Source organism: Pleuronectes platessa, chromosome 1, assembly GCF_947347685.1.
Source record: "Pleuronectes platessa chromosome 1, fPlePla1.1, whole genome shotgun sequence".
Taxonomy (NCBI): Eukaryota; Metazoa; Chordata; class Actinopteri; order Pleuronectiformes; family Pleuronectidae; genus Pleuronectes; species Pleuronectes platessa.
The window spans coordinates 16,392,952-16,412,865 of NC_070626.1; the positions used below are offsets into that span (position 1 = coordinate 16,392,952).

Consider the following 19,914-nt stretch of genomic DNA (forward strand, 5'->3'; position numbering starts at 1 on the left):
CGCTGGAATCCAGGCCAGTTCACCTACATTAAAGGAAACCGTCCAAATAACCATTCAAATATGCACCAGTCTTAATATGAATATGCAGCAGTCTTTCATGCTTCAATGGATGGGTATGTCCTGTAATGATCACATTAACATAACAAAAACCTAAGAGGAAGAATCAGCCATTTATCTAACCTATTACTAATCTTCCTTATTGACAATAGCAACTCTATTCTGTTACAAAAATCTATACTTGAGATGTGCATAAGAAGAAAAATTCGTTAGAAAAGATATTCTATTCGATACTCTGGCTTTTCTACACTCCAAACGAAAGCACGTCTTTGTGAGTCCCCTGCTCCAAACTCAGTGGAGAAGACGGAACTGAAACACAATGGAAATACGATGTGGAGTGAAAACCTTATTTTTAGAAGGACAGAAATGTGGAAACTTAATTATAGTTCTGAAAGTACAAACACAGCCTGAGGGTGTAATCTGATTGACCTTAGATATTAATTATTGCCCCTAGAAAGTTCACAATAGACTTAAAAAGCCGTCTGATGTGAGATAATTCCGCACTTTATTGAGGGTAAAATGTCATCATTGATTTTACGTGTTTAAGATTATTTATCTAAAGTATGATCTGAGTTCTGCACTTTATTACTCAAAGTTTTACAAAGTCATTGTGCTTTACTAACAATAATCATTATTACATGTTAATCTGTTGACTTGTCATTTATGTTAGAAGTCAGAGAGTCTTTGTGCTTTAACCTGTTAGTGATGAAACAGCCAGTCAGTAATAGATACTAACTTGTTACTATAACTGACGATGCTAGGATTGTGACGTCTATGTGCTGTACCATGCAAATTATAAACAAGATATTTATCATATGTGCACATCTGTTATCTGAGGAGGAGAGTAGACTAGTGGCTCTGTCTTTACTTTACACTTTGTTAGCAGTTAGCAGTGTGCAAATGCTAGTCGATGTCTATTGAAGCTGATGGTTGTACGCAGGACGTTGTCTGCTGACACAGATGACAATGAAAGACCAAAAGACACCTGGGGGCCCGGCGGCAGGTAAGACTGACTCGTGTCATTCCTCTGGTTTCGAATGGCAACCAGACCTCCGCCCGCCGCCACATCCTCCGTCGAGCTTTTCATCTCTTCTTTTTAATTTTCCTCTTGCTGTTTAGTAAGGCTGCACAATTTAACCAAGTCATTTCTGAACTGAACTGAAACTTGTATCACTTAAAATAACAACTAAAAAGTTTAAAGGTTTCATATTCGCTAAGAGTAACTGTGGGGTGACTTTTATACTGAGGTTTTATTTTGAAGGCAGTGCAGCCCTACTGTGTTCAACAGCAATCATTAAAACTAGACGGAGAACTTTTGTTATGTCGTCTCTGATCTCATTGTCATCTCTCTGTCAGCATGATGCCATCAAGAACAAATACAGCATATGACCTGCTCTGAACTGGCCTGATCAAAGCCAGTGATATGTCTACCACTGTTTGCCGCCTCTCCTCATTATTATTTCCAACAGTTTTTTCTATAACCAGAAAATTAGTTGCATCTTGACTTAACAGCAGGTGTTTGATAAACCCAGTTTTGCCAACACAACATAATGCCCAGCCCTCAAGCCAGCAGAAAGAGATTTATTTCTAATTATTGCTTCATTATGTGAAACACTGAAAGTAAGGTGTGAGTGTGTACGCCGCAGTGACTTCCTGCTGTGGCCCATTTGTCTCTACACTGTCTATAATACTGTCAACGCGATTATGTGTGCTGTTTCTCACTCTACCAATAAAACTAAACTATTGCACCTACAGCCACAAACAGAAACTAGTGCAGCCATTTGAACTACTGCCATGCAGCGAGGTCTGTGTGTTGGTGTGTGTGCAGTTTTGTAAAGTAATGGGTTGAGCATGTAGGGTAGGCTTAGTGGCTCCCCAGGGTTGGATTTCCACTATTTCGTACACACACACACACACACACACACACATACACACACGTCTTAATGAGGTCAGACTCAAACAGCGTTTCTGCTGCAGCACTCCTCCCTTCTAATAGTTCCACAGGGTTCGGGAGTAAGTGATTATATCTAACTGGATTATAAAGCCTGATTATCCATAAATGTAATCTGCAGCAAACAGACGAATCAGGACGGCAGCAGTCACATTTCATCACGTTTCGGTTTGAACCTGGGTAGCAAGTTTCTTAAGATCCTTTTTCAGGCAACAGTTTCTTTTGAACCATAACTATTGAAAAGCATTTGCAGGATGATGGCAGGTTGAACGCACGCGGAGACATGAGAGCAGCAGATGGGAACTGGGCAGCCGAATCACTGAAGCAGACAGTTGTTATGGTTCATGTCCTCTGGCCTGCCACACATCTCATAGCAATTTGAAAAAGAAAAAAATAAGATTTTCTCTTCTTTTTTATAAGCAGAAACCTGCTCTTGCAATGTTTGCCAATTTGGTCTCAAGAGTAAAAATGAACCTCAGTATGTCTGACAAGCCAAGTGACAGGACGTACCTAGTATTTTGAGTGAGCAATGGATAAATATAGCCAATTTGTAATATTTACATTTGCGGTTATGTACAGATTTTTCTTGCTGCCAGTAGTTCTTGAACCTACACACCCTCCTGTGTTTTAAAAATCAGTGAGGTTGAATAGGACTTATTTGGAAATGTTTAAATGTTTCCACTTATGACCAAAAACATCAGAATGTCCAATTTAATCTAAACAAATCCTTCTATTTTACAATCATCTAAAAAAAAATCTCAAAAAGTTTCAGTTTTCTTTTACATTTGAGACACAAAGTCTCTGTAACAACTTCACAGCCACATATGAAACCAACACTGGATCCCAATAGAGTCGTGTTTCTGGCCCCCTGACAAACACAATGTAATACGCCCTGGCTATTTGGCTCTGCTTTGATTCACTAACTCCTGGGGAAGCATCTGGATCGGTTGAAGCTGACTTCTTTCATCGCCGGTCCCTGATTCATTAGAACTCTTTGCTGTTTTGTGCTAGGAAAGTACCATGCAGCCGGTGGGCACTAGTGAGAGCTGTGAGACTCTACCATACACTTTATATAATAAAAGACCTACAGCTGCATCGAGCCACAGATTTCTGTGTCTCACTGGGTACAGCACTACAAGTGACAGAGGCAATTAAAAATATCACTCTTTAAAAAGTCGGCAGGAGCAAGATGGAATATATGTGTGAGGATGCGAGGAGTAAGGTGGAAAAGGTGGATGAGTTTAAATACCTAGGGTTAGAGTGCGAAAGAGAGGTGAAGAGGAGAGTGCAGGCAGGGTGGAGATGAGTGTCAGGAGTGATTTACGAAGGAAGGATGCCTGCGGGGGTGAAAGGGACAGTTTACAAGTTAGTAATAAGACCAGCTATGGCCCCGTTCAGACCTGTGATAATCATCGGGTGGTGCGGTCACAAGTGGTCAGCTCTAAGTAAAGGTGTGAACACAGCCAAGACGTATTTGAGATCCAGCACATTCGGAGATGGTGTGGGACGCGTTGGGCCACATTCTGTCAGCTGTGTGAGTGCAAATTAGTCCTGACGTCCTCTGACCTTCCACATTTTCAGAATGAACTGAAAATGTTTTATACTCAGTGGTACATTGATCTATTCATTTAAATGGGCGACACTGTGGTGCAGTGGATAGCTACGTCTTCCTGTGTAGTTTGAGTGGGTCGTCCTCCCAGCACCCCGGTGAGCAAGAATGGTTGCTTGTCCGTGTATGTTGGCCCTGTGATGGACTGTTGACCTGACCATGGTAAACATCACCTCTCGCCCGATGTCAGCTGAGGTTGGCTCAACCCACCCCACCCCCCCTCAGGATAAACAGTATAGATAATGGATGGTTGGACTTCATTGTAGAGCTGCACGCAGCACTGATTCTCTCAATCCCTCTTGGCCCCTCTTGGCCCCCTGAAAACAGATGGTTATGTCACAGTCAAGCCGTCTTCAGACATGGCCTGCGGGTGGAATCCGGAGAATTCGCTACAGAGTTTAGCCAGAGTTGGCCTTTCACACATGCTCAACACAGCGGGAGGTTCTCTGCAAAGACGCATGTCGACTCTTATCACCGCAAGCTCTCTTGACATCTTGGTCGCTGTCTTCTATGTGAGTGATACCGCTACTTTCAACGGGAGATATGTTTCTTTTAGTTTTTTTTAATTTTTGCCTCTGTCACGCGCTAGCAGCGTCATCAACTCTCAGGGAACACAGCGGGATCCCCTGTCGTGTTCTCACATAGACTTCTCCTGGATTTCTAGGGACATTATACTAGGAGGACAGTAGGGAAAGTCTGTACAGACAACGTACCATCTGTTTTTGTATATAGAGAAGTAAGTGGGATCCGCTTCCAGGTGATTACTTGAAACACGGAGCTGTCCACTTGTGATCGGATCACTCAAGACTGATTATAATCCCCATATGAACAGAGCCTGTGTTTTAAAGTTTGGATATTTTGCCACTGACATTAAAACAGGAGGCGGTGCTGGAGGGGGCAGAGTCTAAGATGTTGAGCATTGTGTTGGGAGTGACAAGCATGGACAGGATTAGGAATGAATATATTAAAGGAATGGCTCACAAGGGACGGTTCGGAGACAAAGCAAGAGAAGTGAGATTGAGATTGTTTTGACAAGGAGAGATGGTGGTTATATTGGGAGAAGCAAGCTGAAGATGGAGCTGCCAGGCGAGGGGAAAAGAGGACAAACATGGAGGAGGTTTATGGATGTGGTGAGAGGAGACATGCAGGTAGTTAGCGTGACAGAGGAAGATGCAGAGGACAGGAAGAGATAGAAACAGATGATTCGCAGTGGCAACCTCTAACGGGAGCAGCCAAAAGAAGAAAACTCAATGCAGGTTTAATATTATGCTACACTTAGTGTCACTGCAAGATAAGCATGACTAACCTTGTGGGGTTTTTTCAGTGTCCTTGGTGACACTTCATACATATTTTATATTCAAACATTAGCAAATTTGGGCAACTCAACCTTGATTTCCTGAAACAAGTGTGTGTTGAACTTGTGATTTTGTGTTTCAGAAGCATGTGCACTTTTTTGTTAAAACCAATACTCTGTCATTAACGCAGTTCTATGTCTTTTTCTTTTCAGGACACGTCCCAAGGTCCAGTTCAATGGCTATGTCGGCCATGAGAGCTCCAACGGTCAGGCATCTTTTGAGAACCCAATGTATGACACCAACATGAAGCCAACTGAGGCTAAGGCGGTTCGATTCGATACCACACTCAACACAGTCTGCACTGTGGTATAGTCCAGCAAACCTGCCACTCAACAGTGGTTTAGTCCAACCTGTTGCAGTCTGCGGTGTGGTTTAACCAAACAAACAAGAAAGAGCAAACACATGTTTTGGACGCGTCACCGTGAGCAGTCTGTGTTGTAGCATGCTGGTCCTCTGTCGGCATCATCTGCACAGTAATGCAGCTCTGCTCGTGCTCCTGAACAATGGTATCATCCACCTCTCCCTGTAGTCCAAAAGGGCTAAACAAGATGGAACCAACAAACGAGGGAGTAGTCCATGACACCATCGAGTTAGATGAAGTCTGTTGTTCAGGAGATCAATACTGGGACCAGAATTCTTCTTTAAGCACTGTTGCAGTTCAAACATCAAGAAATATGGTACGATTAGTACAACTTCCTCCATTAGCGACGACCTTATTGAACAGGACCTATCCAGCGACTGACTGCTTAAGTTTGACCCAACCATGGAAAGGGATTTGTACGCCTCTCGAATCTCCTCCCTGAAACCTGAATTGTGGTTTACCCCAACCTAACCACATACCCCCATGCCAAATTTGCACAGTGGTATAGGCTAACTGACTCCTCCTGCTGTAGGCCAGACATGAGTTTGACCATTTTCAGGCTTAACCCTCGGGGGGAAGCACACAGACTATTCCACCTCTCAGCTCCCTCCGGACATCGAATAGTAATTGGACAATTTCTATATGTCAACACAAAAACCATCACTGGTGCTGGACCAAATCCTCCCACTGGACTTCCATCACACTAGACTTGACAGGACTGGACTCTGATGTAACGACAGCTCACACAGTCTGTTTTGGTGGAACCGGATATTAAAGGCACAGGCTGCTCTAAAGCTGTGAACCAAACACAGTCATTACAGTGACAAGTTCAAACAGATCAATTCCTTTCAAAGAGAGTATCGTCATGTCCAGCACTGGATACCAGTATTTAATTAGTACTGCGAGTGGTGGACTAGTGCTGAATGGATTGAAATAACACTTGCAGATAAGTTTGTTTAGCCTGGGTTCAACATAGGAGGACAATCACAGAGGTGAAGTTGTTCAAAAAAGCATTTTTAATGTGTTCCCGTGATTGAACCCTCTGCCACTTGCTGTATTGCCTTTAATGACAGTGTCTATTTACAGTATTAGGCAACAGTAAGGCCAAAACATACCGAATCAAGCTTTCGCAAATGTTGTTTTGTCCAGGTTTAGTACTAGTATGTTACAAGCAAGGTCTAAATGAGGTTTGGCTATTCGAAATATTCTACACAGGTACTACACACCTAAAATAAGTAAAATACACAATACTCCACACTAGCACGAGACACAACGTGCTGGACCTGAATACCAGACATTTGAGCTGCCTGACTGGTGTACACAATGGACTGGTTTCCAGTGGCCTGTCCAACGCAATCTGAGTCAGATGACTGATTCTTGTTTTTGGCCTGGATTCTCTGTGGAAGCTTGGAGGCAATAAGCTGTCAAGATCTTCGACCGCTGCATTCGGCTGCGTCTACATCGAGGAAATGATTTGTCCTCTTGTAAGTCCGGTCCGGATGATCAGTCAAGTGATTTTCTTTTCTGCAGCCACGACATCCGAAACAGATGGACACATAGACTGGTTGACCGACAGAAATTAGACAGACGAACACAGACGAATGGACAGACAGGCACTCTTTGTCAATTGTGCTTGGAAAAAAAGAGACAAGGACAGGTTGCTATGGAAGCGGAGACAAATAGTTGTCTCCTGTTGTCTCTTCTAGCATTTTTCTTCAGTGAAGATATTGATGAACAGACTCTCATGTTCAAAAACCCAGTGGCCCCATGGGACTTCCCAAACTATTGCTGCTGGGGACCCCAAAATATAAACTTTATATAAACTCTTAAACTGCACAAATTTTGCACTAGTGTGTTTTTCTGACTGGGTTATTAAAAAAAAGGTAAGAATTTTTGGGTCTGAAATGGGTTTGAAAAATGAGTCATTCAAAAAAAATTGAATTTTATTCAAAAGCTTCTATCTTTAAAGAGATGACAAAATGTCTAAATACAGGGTTACAGAGTGTTTGTAAATACACATTTATATTTCAGACTCCCTGTTATCAGAAGGTGTGACCACATGCTATGACGTTGTTTATTTTGTTGCCATTACAACACGCTAGCCAAACCCAGTAGTTTGGATCAGTTTACCTGTGGACCTCCGAGCTTCTAGTGTCACGTGCTGGCAACACACTCCTGCCGTTTATAGAGCAGTGGCTGTTTCTGAAAGCTTCTACTGAATCCTGCTACTATTATATGTGAAGGAAATCTTTAGAAAGCCTTACATCAGTAATATGCAGTTTGGTCCCACTGTGATACTATGGTACCACACTGCTAGTTTAATTTTCCGGTATTATACCGCATCATTTCCTGACATCTGTCATACTCAATACAGACTCGTTTCTCTCTGTGAGCGTCTTGTAGCAGCGGACAGTACAAGTTCTCAGAAACACGATGTGACTGTTTCTCTAAAACTCTTTAAAAAGATGTGTTGCAAGTGTTCCCCACTACTCACATCACGATGCATCATCTGTCCACACGTCTGATGTACAAAATCAAATTTCAACACACCTTTTTAAAGAGCACTGGGCGCACGTGTGATCTGTTCTAGATCTGTCGGGTAAGAGCAGAGTACAAAGAGAAACATTACTCAGACAACATGCACAATTATTGTTGTCGAAACTTCTCGCCCCATTCCCAACACTGAACCCCCTCCGTTGTTTGAGAAATACCTCGTCTGCAGACAGTAAGTTACAAACTGCTTTTCAATGCTGGAACCTCACTGCAACAAATACACAAGCTTAGCGAGGCCGACCTCTCTCTGTGCTTAGTTCCTGGTAATTTTAGTCAAAACTTTGCGCTAACACCCATAAATCTGCAGGATCCGAGATAATTCACTGGTTTCAAATCACTTGCCAAGCTTGTTATTTCTCGCAGTGTTCCCTCAAAGATATTTTTATTTTTTGAAAGATGCTGCACTTGATTTAGATCAGATGTAACTGCTTTCAGTGTTTGTCCTTCACTCAGCGCACCACATTCTGGTGTTAGGTTTTTACACTTCAGGCATTTTATTTAACCTGCATGGTTTTTGTTGTCCAACTGAATTTCTCTTTATGGTTTTCCATGTTTTTCAGTCATTCAACCTGTCCATCATTTACAATAAATCAGAAATTCATCCATCCACACACACAATATCAAATGGTGAGTAGAACGTATGATGTCAGATAATGAAAATCTACTACTGATACTTTTTGACTCATGAAACACATTATTACAGTGTTATGCTCAAGGCCAAGACTCAACTCAGATCAGAGAGTAGCTTTTTCTGAGAACTCAAATACTGAAAAAAACATGTGGCATGAGAAAGTTGTCGCATCGACCTATTTTGAAAGACTGAATTAACAAGTCGGTTGTTGTTTCTATTTAAATTTTAATTGAAAACGAAATGAAATGTTCCGAAGCAATGTGAAGATGTCTGGAGGAATGTCATCGGGATGTTCTTGGTATTATAACATCCATTGTCAGTCTGGGGGTCAAACAGCCACAGACAGAAACAGCAGTGTGACACACAGACAGTAGAAATGTGCAGATGTGTGTAGGAGCTAATTTACTGGTGAAAGTAAAAGAGTGACAAGACAGAAGAGTCCCATTTAAAATCTCTTCACAGGAATAAACAAGACATCTGTAAACAACAGCAGAGCGTCTGCTCACAAGCTCGTGCGCTTCCTCTCTTTTTATTGCTGGAGTGCACCCAGTGCCTCCATTTTAATTGATTCAATTAATTCAGAGGAGATTTCGTGGAGTCCTGGAGTCGAGAGTGCATAATGGAGCTTGAAAATTAGAGGCTGCATGGTTTCCAAAAAGCATAATAAAAGGTCTAATTTTTAACACTTAATGACACAGATCTGATCACCCGCCGTGCCCAGAGAAAGAGAATTCTGACTCCTATAAATAATGGCGTGTGAAGATCAGAGAGGTGCGGCAGAGGTTAGATTTCGGATCTCACAGAAACTCAGCCGAATAAAAAGCAAATATTTTTGCAGATCCTCTAAGGTTATGGTGTATAGGCCATCATAACATCTGAAGCTTACAGCAGAGCCCTAAAATTATGACAGTGTTTCTGAAAGCCCACGAGGATGCCAGATGAGTTCAGTTTTTATGACTGCCGGCACCGAAACTCTTCTTTTTAAGAGAGATTGACTTTCCCCCAGTAGCCTTTCAACGTTCCTCTCAGTGACCAGCTGTGCAGAGGCAGATGTTGCTTTCAGGAGCTGTTTTCACACACTGCTTTTCTTGTGTATCGTCTAACATGGAGGGTGTGGTTTCATTATGTCAGCCTCAAGCCTTAAGCTATCTCTGAGCCGTTCAAACATGGATAGTGTCCCTGTCAGTCTCATTTTCCTTTATACTTAGACAGAGGTTTGATAGAGTGTTGGTGGAACATGTGTTGATTAAGCTCTCGAGGTAAAAGTGTTTATTTACATTGGACTCTTCTTAGGCTGAGTCATGGTGGCAGTTCAGATGAAGTTCAGCACAGATGGAAGTACAAACCAAACGAAATGTATATGAATATAAAATTATACAAAGATATTTATATTCAATATGCAAGAACATCTATTTTTTTCCATTTATTTTAAATATTCATTTAAACACGATCATGAAAACAGATCCAGTTTCACCTGGAAAGAGGACAGGTGATTATGAGTATGGATAAATACATAATAGAAAAAGGATGTTCTCAGCTATAGTTAGAAGAAAAAAGTTTTAAGACTGATTTCTTGAGGCTCAGCGAAGGTTGCGGGTTCGAACTATATCGTCCAGCCCCGAGCTCTGATTAAGACCATTTCAATCAGACAGCTCATGTTTGAATTGTTTATTTCAGCAGCAGAGCATAGATCGAGTTTTCTAGGCTCCAGATAAGATTACATTCGTGACAGAGCCTACAGGTGGATGCTGGGGTGGTGGAAGGGCTTGATGGAATACTGATGCACGGCTGCAGAAACATTGACAAGCAAAGGGAGAGATGTGCTTAAACTTATTTTAAGTTTTAATCAAATCAATCAAATTGTCTAACTAAAGGACACTTCCTGTTATAACGAGATAATCTCCTCTGTTCATTTCCATTGGAAAACTTTACAACTAGGCAGCTGTAGCTACATACTGTACAGGCCTCTCCTTGACTCTGTCACTCGACTTTCTAAAAGTGCAGCGTGTGTTTTAACTGAACATGAAACATCCCCGCTCTGAAGATGTCCTGAAAGTTTGGATGTCTTCTTCCCTCAAACTTTTGTTTCAAAATGGTGTAAAAGTTCCAACTGTGTCCTTCGTTTGACATCGTCAGCACTTCTCAATTAAAAAGCAACAGCTGGCTGCAAGTAAAAAAATAAATCAAATGAAACTACCCACTAAATTTTAAAATGTCAAGGTTGCTTCTGCTTCTTGAGTGTTTTCACAGTTTGGGGGAAACAAAGGTTCCACATTTCTCCCTCACTTCCTCTATAGTGGTTTTGTCAGCAGTCTTCATTGAAACAAAAGAGCCTGGGTTTGCTGTGAGATAAAAAAAAATAAGACACAGGCTCAAACTTGAAATGTCACACTTTGCCTTTTCACACCGTGTCACATGGTACAGGCGAGTTACTTGATTAGGTGTGGATGTGATCTAAATCACATCTAGATGGGGTCTGGGCAGTTTAAACACTGGTTCAAAGCACACGCTTGCAGGGACGACTGCAGAGTGATGGTGCTGAACTTTCCCTGCCGGAATAGTGAAGGAAAATCCAGTGTCAGTGCAGCGTGGGCAGGAATCAAGCAATCCATGTGTTCAAAAGTGGCTCGGTTGCCTATCGACCTGTAGATGGATTTTTATCTGTGAAGGAATTTTATTGCGAGATAGAAATCGGACCTTTCTGTTTTTTGTCTGGGAGTGTCTTACACACACACATTGCATACTATATCTGAGCTGCTTAGGTTTCACTTTTTAGTGTAATCTAATTAAAATATGAAGTACTGCAGAGTTGGTTTGCCCTTGACAGGCCTGCACCTTCTCCTCCACAGTTTGGAGAGGACAAACATCTCATGCCACACATTCAGAATTGGAGCTTTGATGAAAATCTAAACCTTAGTGATTTAACTGCGGCCCTGCTTCACAGTACAAACAATGATAATCGTCATTTCAGCACATAGCCGTCGTAGATTGCGATATTACATAATATTTAACAACTGTTATATCCAGAGGTTGCGATGACAGGATGCAGCAACATATATCGAAATGCAGTAAACCGCTGCAGTAAAATGCAGTAGACCACTAGATACATTGGAAAATGGAGAAGTCATCATTAAAAGTTATTGTTTTAACCATCACATTCAGTGTCATTATCATCACTGTCATCCTCCTCCTCCTCATCATCATCATGTGCTGCTGAACTTGAAGTACGTGCAAAAGAGAATTTTTTTTTGTACAGAAATCTATTTTTTATGGAGAATTTGTAAAAAAAAAAGGGAAAGAAACTTATTATTAAACATGCTGTACTTTTTATGATTAATGATGTAGGTACAACAAAATCTTGTTCATTAAAGTCAATGTTTTTACTGTATCACACCATGTAAAAATCTACGGTTCAAACTGAGTATCAAATATCCAAATGTCACATGATCCCTTTGTCTATTTCGGCTGCTTTTACACAGGAACCTAAATCCTTTGAGGAAACTGGAATAAATCTTCTGACACTCATCTCTGGGTCACAATTGTAAAACGCATCAGTTTTATAAAAGGATGTGACACTACAGCCCAGTTTTACTTTGCTTTAAACACTAAATCAGCATTCATTGGAAACTATGGTATATCATTTGATCATACATAGAACGGTATTGAGTGCTACAAGAGTTCTCTGAGCTTTGATGATCCCTCATTATAAATAAATAAAATTATTCTTTTAATTGACTTACATATATACAGACACAGATGATTAGTGGCATGTGTCATGGTGGGTTTGAAAACAACACTTCCTTTTAAGAACAGTGTTCTTGTGTAACAGCAGCCCGATGAGACTGGTTCCTAACGTCTGTAACTTGGAGAGAGATGACTTCCACAGGCACAAAAGATTTTGGATGACTTGACCCCTTTACGGCCCAAAGTACAACCTCGTGTCTAAACCAGGAGGAATGTGCTTCTCCTTGCTAAGACGTTGTGGGTTTAGACAGGAAAATTAAGTTTAAATGTAAATTCATACTCTAGCAGCAGCTTTGGCAAATTGGCCGCCATCTCGGAGGCTTCTTTGTCCATCGGTAAAATAAGACTGGTGCTCAAGTTTTGAAGTAAAGGATGGAAAAGGACACTTTTCTGTCCGATGAGAGAGAAACAACAGAGTGTTATGAAGGGTTAAACAACAGTGTGTGAATGCAGCCTCACAGCCTGCTGCTAAAGAGACTCAGTTTATCTATTTTGAAGACATTATTTGAGAATAAAGTTTTTATACAATACTTCTCCTCTTTGTTACCATTATTGTTGTTGTTTTGTCGATTGATTTCCAAGTTTATGAATCCAAACACATTCTAATGCCAAGTTCACACTACACAACCTGCTGTCTTGTGATCAGGAGTCTTGCAGTTGTGAGTTAAAACTACACAACTGATTGTCTGTAGTTGTCACAGAGTAGTCCAGATATTTAGCCTGCTAGCTATCGAGTCATAGCAGGTGAGGTGTTGCTGAGCCTCTCAAGTTGCGTCTTTGAGGAGTTGACTTCTCAGCGAATTGCGCCTGAATCAAAATCAGATTTGGATCCAATCGGGGGCATTTGTCAGCAAGTTCCAAAAGTTGTGGATTTCTGGAAAATTTGAATAAAAACCCTGTAGTGTGAACTAGGCATACTGTATGTCTTTGGTTTAAATCTGACTTTCCCTGTGGAACTTTGTTGGGTTTGCATGTTTTCTTAAGCTTCCTCCAGGTGCATCAGTTTCCCTGTACAGTCCAAATATCTACTTAGGTGAGTTTGTTATTTCTTCAGGTATATCCGCTCTAACAGAGTGATGACCCCCCCATAATAAACTCTGCTTCTCACTGAAATCATGATGGGATATGGATGGACAGACTCACTGGTTGGTTGGTGAATGTAAACCCTTTGCAGGCTCATCTCTTTATTGCGGATGATCTTAACTTTGACATTAATAGGTTAAGTCACCCTTTCGTTTGCCTCTGTGTTGTGTGTAAAGTAGTGAGAACAATCCGCCGTGACTTATTCAGTTACTGTTAGCTAACAATGTGATGGTCTATTACCATTTATTTACTGTAGGGACTGGAGTGGATTATGTCACTTACCACATTGCAATGAGTAATGGCTACCAGTGCTTTGTAGCCTTATGCTGTTTAATAAGAAATGTTTTGCTGGACTGTCATCCTCCAGCAACTGCTGCTACCACACTGAGGTAATTCTACACAGGACTTTATACATGTACACCAACCCTGGTCAGATTCAGTTCCAAATCAGAGCATTTACATTTTGTATTAGTTTTCAGAAGAGTTGAAAAGTGCTTGGGGGGGGGGCAGGGGGGCAGTGGGTTTGTGTCTTTTCTGGACTGTTTCCATAGTTACATCATTCGGTCAGACACTATGTGGGACCAGCAGATCACATCAGTGAGAGATTGAGTATAACACACAAGTGAAGAGATTCCATCAGGGACTTATGTGGAACTGGAAGAGGAGAGAGCTGAGGGCTGAAGATGGAAGGAAGCAGCATCTTGTGGCCGTTCAGACCCGCGGGCAGAAGGATGACTTCCAGCAAACTGATTCATCACCCAACGTGGATTAATACAGTTTACAGGAGAATTCAGAATTAAACATCAAGACGGAAACTAGAGACTGAATGAGAGTAGAAAGGATGCATGGTAGATATAAGAAATGTAATAACAGCAAATAATCTGAAGTGCAATAGAGTAAAACAAAGAAGAGCAACTGGAGCAAGGAAATAAACTCTAGCACTGATATTAAAAAAAAAGGCTTTGACCTATGAAAAAAGGCCATGTTGTCGCTTCTTTTTTAATTCTGCAGCCTCTTCAACCTCACTGATCCACCTGGAGAATTTGTCATTTTACTTCACGTCACAGTTGCCCCATTAGATTACCGTGTTACTGCTGCCACCAGAGACGAACTACTGGGCTGTTCCTTAAAGGTTTTGTAAGTACTATTCATTTTAACACAAAAAAATAAACATAGGGCCCAGATCGAAAAATACGGGAATTTTCCCTTTAACTTCCTTCATCCTCTTTATCCATATTTGTGGACTTCATTTTAACGCGCATTAAAGTCATCATAAGTTTGTTTCTTGTCACTACTAATAAGAAAACTAAACACAGACAGAGAACCTAAGAGGTACAGTTCATTAAAGGTGATCAAATTAATCTTCTTTGTCATTTCTAGAAAAGGTCTTACTGTTGTAAAGTCTGATCCATTATTGAGACGTGATTCAGATTTCCACTTATTGACTGAGTCGATCAACTGCAAGATCCCCCAGATGAAGTTAGCACAAAGTAACACAGACTCCAGCATTGTCCCAAACAAAAGTAAATAGACATGGATGCAGTGATTAATGGAGTCCAACATGATCCATCAAGATACAGGTTGATCAGGGGATTTAACAAGATCACATTTTATCATCATAACATGAGGGAGCTAATTATTCCTTGTTGTATACTTCAAGGAAACAATATATAAAGTGCAATATCAAAATATGAGCTGATTTGGTCGGCTGTTTAAAATGAGGCATCTCTCAGAACAGTACACAGACGTGTGACGGCTTTGTTGACCACTTCAGAACATTTCTAGAAATCATTTGACCAGAATATCAGAGAGAGAGAGAGAAAACCTTTAATCAGAAAAACATGAAACAGTAACACAAATAAATCACTGTCATTCTAACATTATCAAACAGTTGTTCACATGTAACAGCAACAGTTGATACGTAACATGATTGCAGGGGATTGAAGGCAATCTGTGTTTCTGTGCAACCTAATTCAACTTGTAAGCTGTCTTTTTCCATTAATATTTATGTGGTGTGTGTGTGCATGTGTGTGTGCACGTGCCTGTGTGTGACAGATGGTCTTCACTGATGCTTTATTAAACATATCTGATAACTCAAAAATATGTTATGTCTGTTGGAACAGAATGAAAGAGTGAGGGAGATGATTTTAACATGCTCACATTTCCACATGCATGATTGCGCACACAACCTCTCTCTCTCTCTCTCTCTCTCTCTCTCTCTCTCTCTCTCACACACACACACACACACACACACAATCCCATTTTAAAGGATCATCACCACTTCTGCATTTCATATCAGGCAGTGATATTGTTAATTTAGCCTGGTTCATATTGTGGTTCAATCTCTCGCCTGAGGGTTTTTGTTATTACTGTTGCGCGATTTACGTCATTACTGATTGTGTCTATTATATTCAAACTGTATGTAAGTCACCAGTGAATAAAGACAAAGAAGTGAAATAAAACAAGTGGAGAGACAGGGACTCGAGACTCTCACATTATCTCACACTGTCTTGATGATGATGAGTCAGATGGCAGACGTGTGTTCTCCTGTCTCCTTCATTATCATCTCTATCATCCCTCATTTACGCTGCTATTCTCAATCTTCAGATCAGCTCCTCAAAATTGCTTGTCGTTCTCAGTTTCTTCAATCGCAATTTTTTGCATTTAACACTCCCCTCTGCTGCTCTGCTTAAATTACAGTATATTGTGTCAGTGCCTCTATAGTTCAATATGTCATCTTCAGGTATCACACTAAGTATTATTAAAAATCGTTTTAGCTTTCGCTTTTATCCAAAGCGACTTCCAATAAGTGCATTTAACCATGAGGGTGAAAACCCAGAACAAAAAGGAATCATGTAAGAACATTAGCTTAAAAAAGCCCCAAAAACTAAGTGCTACACGTAAGTGCAGCATATAAGTGCAACTTGACTCAGACCATCTAAGTATGTGAACTCAATGTTGCACAAGTCTTTTTCCAACAGTAGCAGGTAAATGATATTGTTATTTCATAATTAGGACACTCAGATGCTGAAGGTTTCATTTAGTCTGTCATCTGCCGTATATCCAGCACCAGTACTGGACAGTGTGCCTTTCTCACATTGCTTTCAATCATTGAGAGAGTGAGAGAGTGGGGGGGGCACACCTCAACCTCTGGATGTGCATGTTTGTGTTTTCATGTCGTTAGATTGCTGTGTTTCCCCCTCAGGTTTCAGTTTACAAATCTCCTTTAACTGCACTGGGCTCAGTTATCATCATAATACAGACGCGACAATCTTCAGTCACCACACAGAACAAACTCTTTGTTTGTCAGTGTGGGAATCGGGAGGAGGGGGAGTTGAACAGGAGGTCAGATTCCGGTTATCAGCTTTGTGGGAGCTGCGCCGATTTGTCTCGACAACTATTCTAATTTCCATCACCACTACTTCCACAGAGTAAAAAATAATATGTCCTCCTTTTCTTAGAGTTGACAGCAGTTGATATAAATGAAGACAGTTCATGGATTTTTTTCCTCCATCATTTTCACCATCATCAACTGCTTTACCATTAGATAGGCTATTACTAAGAAAAGTTAACATTATACCAAGTTTATTTATAGGGCACATTTAAAATCAGCAAATCCTGATGGAGCAACTGCACCACAAAATGTAAGGAAAATGAAAATCGACAGGTATATAGATGTAATAGACCTTGAATTCAGAAATTGTGATTGATGGGTAAGACTTGACAGTGAAGACTAAACTTTTCCACAGACCTGACAACCTGAAAGCAGCACTGCCAACTTTTAGAGCAGAGTCAGCGTTCTGTACTGTTATTCATCAATAGCACGATGTTCCACAAATCAAACCTGAGCCCACATTTGTCTCAGAGGCTCAAAGGGTAAAAGATAGATCGTGCGGTCTTTATTTATGTCCCAAAGGATCCGTCAGTTTGTCTTCAACTCTTGTCACCCGCAACATGGGACAAGTCCAAGTGCAAGCACACCGTGACGTCACCCATTGCTTTGTGAACGGCTGATTTGAAGCCTTTATTGGCCATCGATCACACAGCATCATCTTTATTCTATTATCATTTTATTATAATTATTTTATTATTCTGCTGTATTGACAAAGACTTGAAACTAGTGATTGAGACCATAAAATCAAAGTGTTCACTCACATAAAGTCCAGAGAGAAGTAGGGTCATTGTGTTAATGGCCTTCTTTACACGTGTTAAATGTGACGTCGCAGGTTATTCAATATCCTTATGCGGGTCCAGATCTTCAGATCGCAAATAACAATGGCAGATCCTGTGCTTCTATTTACCATCACATCTTTTTTAGTGCGGCATCAATTAAGGTACAACAAGGGACGACATATATATTTTTTTTCAGCCGAGGGGGAGCACACCACTTCTCAGATCCACAACTACCGCAAGAGACATGGCACTGCAGCATCTTCACCAAACCAGTGCTTTGACCTGGAAACAAGTCATGACTTAATAACTGTTGTGCAATAGTGCTTAAATAGTGTTACCACCTTAGGAACTGAATAAATGTGGTTATCAAAATAAAATATAAAACATTAATATTTAAAATATTAATATTAGATCATAACTTTAGTTGGTTAAAGTTCTCGCGGGGCACCACCCTTCAATTTTAGATCTAGTTCAAGTAGAAATCTCAATATTTTACCATCAAAGATTATATAATGAACAATGAAGGTTATGGAGTTCTTAACAGTGTAACGGTTGGCAAAATTCACTTATGCAACATTAATGACAGAACATTTGTGAAAGAAAACATTTATTAAGAACATAATAAAGTATAAAAACCCAAATTACTTAACAAACGTACTAACTACCAAGGATCTGTATGTGATTGCGTGTGTGTGTATTTAAATTAGGGGGGGTTCTCAAAATGGTGGTTTACCAGGAGAGTAACACCTTCCTGTGGGCTTTTAAGATGACCCCTAAGATAGCAGCCCCCAGGAACCTGCAGCCCCCAGGAACCTGTAGCCCCCTGGGAGCCTGAGTTCCTTGACTGTCTCAGAACAATGAAACCTTTGGCATTTTGGGAGATTGAGTTCGCTCCAGCAGACGAAAAGGAGACCTGTGGTTTTCACAAAACCATATCCCAACATAACCAAGTAGCAGAGTTGCCTTCTGCTGGTCATGTGAGAGAATACTGGTTTCGGGCACATCTGCGAGTCCACGTCCATTTTCACTTGCAGTCTGTGGACAAATCCACAAGTTGTGTTCCATGAAATTCATCTTCCCTCATGTTTTATCTGATCAGGCCATTATCAGACTGATATCATGTCATGGCTTAAAAGTGACTAGAAAACTGTCTAAACAAGCGTGAGCCAGTGTGTAGCTCATTATCAGGGAAGGAGCGCCTGCATCTGTCTCCCGATACCATCACAGATTAGAGCCTTCGCTGCTCTGCGTTAATCTTTGTCAGACAGCGGTGGATTTAACAGGAGAACTTTATCACCACGTGGTCTCGCTGCCACCGACTTTTCATTATTAGCGGTTTCAGTGGAGAGTTTTGGTATTACATCTAAATGCTGTTTCAGGGGCCTTTTCACGCTGCCATAAAACACATCTTGGGGAAACACTGAAATGCTATTATGTGCTTATTGTGTTGGACAATCGCCTAAACTGGGAAATGGTCGATGGATTTTGGCTTCATTGCCCGGATTTGGGCATTATTATCGTTTTGGCTTCATCCACAGTTGGCAGCACGAGTGAAACATTTTCCATCGTTCGTGCTCGCTCTGCCTCGATCTTTGTGTATACGTGTTGTGTGTCTGTGACATGGAATGTAGATTTGCAATTCCTGTTGTGCAAATACATCCTCAGTCTCCTCTCATCATCGACTCTGCTCTGCTCCATCTTCACATCGTTTTCTTCACTAGCCTTTGCTGCTCTCACTGCTCTCGCCCTCTCACTTTGGTCTTGTGGGGCGGTCTGCGAGGGTGGATGTTCAAAATGACAGCCTGTTAGGGGAACACACACACACACACACACACACTAACCGATTGTACCATGCTTTTAAAAGCCCAAAATGCTGCATGTGTGTGTGCGTGTCTGTGTCTTAAACTACCTTAGGGGACAAATTTCCGACTAGAGACCAACTGGGCCACTAACACACCTCAGCCAGGTGGGAAGGACATTAGTGGTTGCCAGCTCTAATAAGTAACTTTGGATTTGAGCTTTCTGTGTAAAATCAATTCCAGAGACATTGCTGTGTGTGTGTGTGTGTTTGTGTGCATGTGTGCATGCCTGTACTATGTGGGTGTCAGGTGTTATATTCAGGAATCTGTAGAGGTTATAATGACCTACACTCACACATACACACACACACACTCACACACACACAGGTGTTAGATCAGGAGTTTTGTGATAGTGTGGCCGTAATAGAATCTGAAGAGACAGAGACATACAGAGATTTATAAGTGTACGTCCTTTCCTCTCCCCGCACCAGCAGCTTCATTCTCTGCAGCTTTATCAAACACCTCTATCCCTGGAATTACACCAAAGACTGGTCTTTAAAAAAAAAAAAATGTATCCCTTCTGTAGCCTGTTCATTTC

The 19,914-nt window shown here is 41.1% G+C and overlaps 1 protein-coding gene across 1 annotated transcript in view; it reads left to right on the forward strand.

Moving 5' to 3' along the window:
• The window catches only part of LOC128442454 (CUB and sushi domain-containing protein 1), a 289,198-nt gene extending 276,465 nt beyond the window's left edge, over positions 1 to 12,733 (forward strand). The window contains exons 73-74 of the mRNA XM_053424918.1: positions 998 to 1,060; positions 5,125 to 12,733. Of these exons, the coding sequence (XP_053280893.1) occupies positions 998 to 1,060; positions 5,125 to 5,284 (223 nt within the window). The 3' untranslated portion in view covers positions 5,285 to 12,733. The remainder of the gene's footprint in view (positions 1 to 997; positions 1,061 to 5,124) is intronic.
• The last annotated feature ends 7,181 nt before the right edge of the window (positions 12,734 to 19,914 follow it).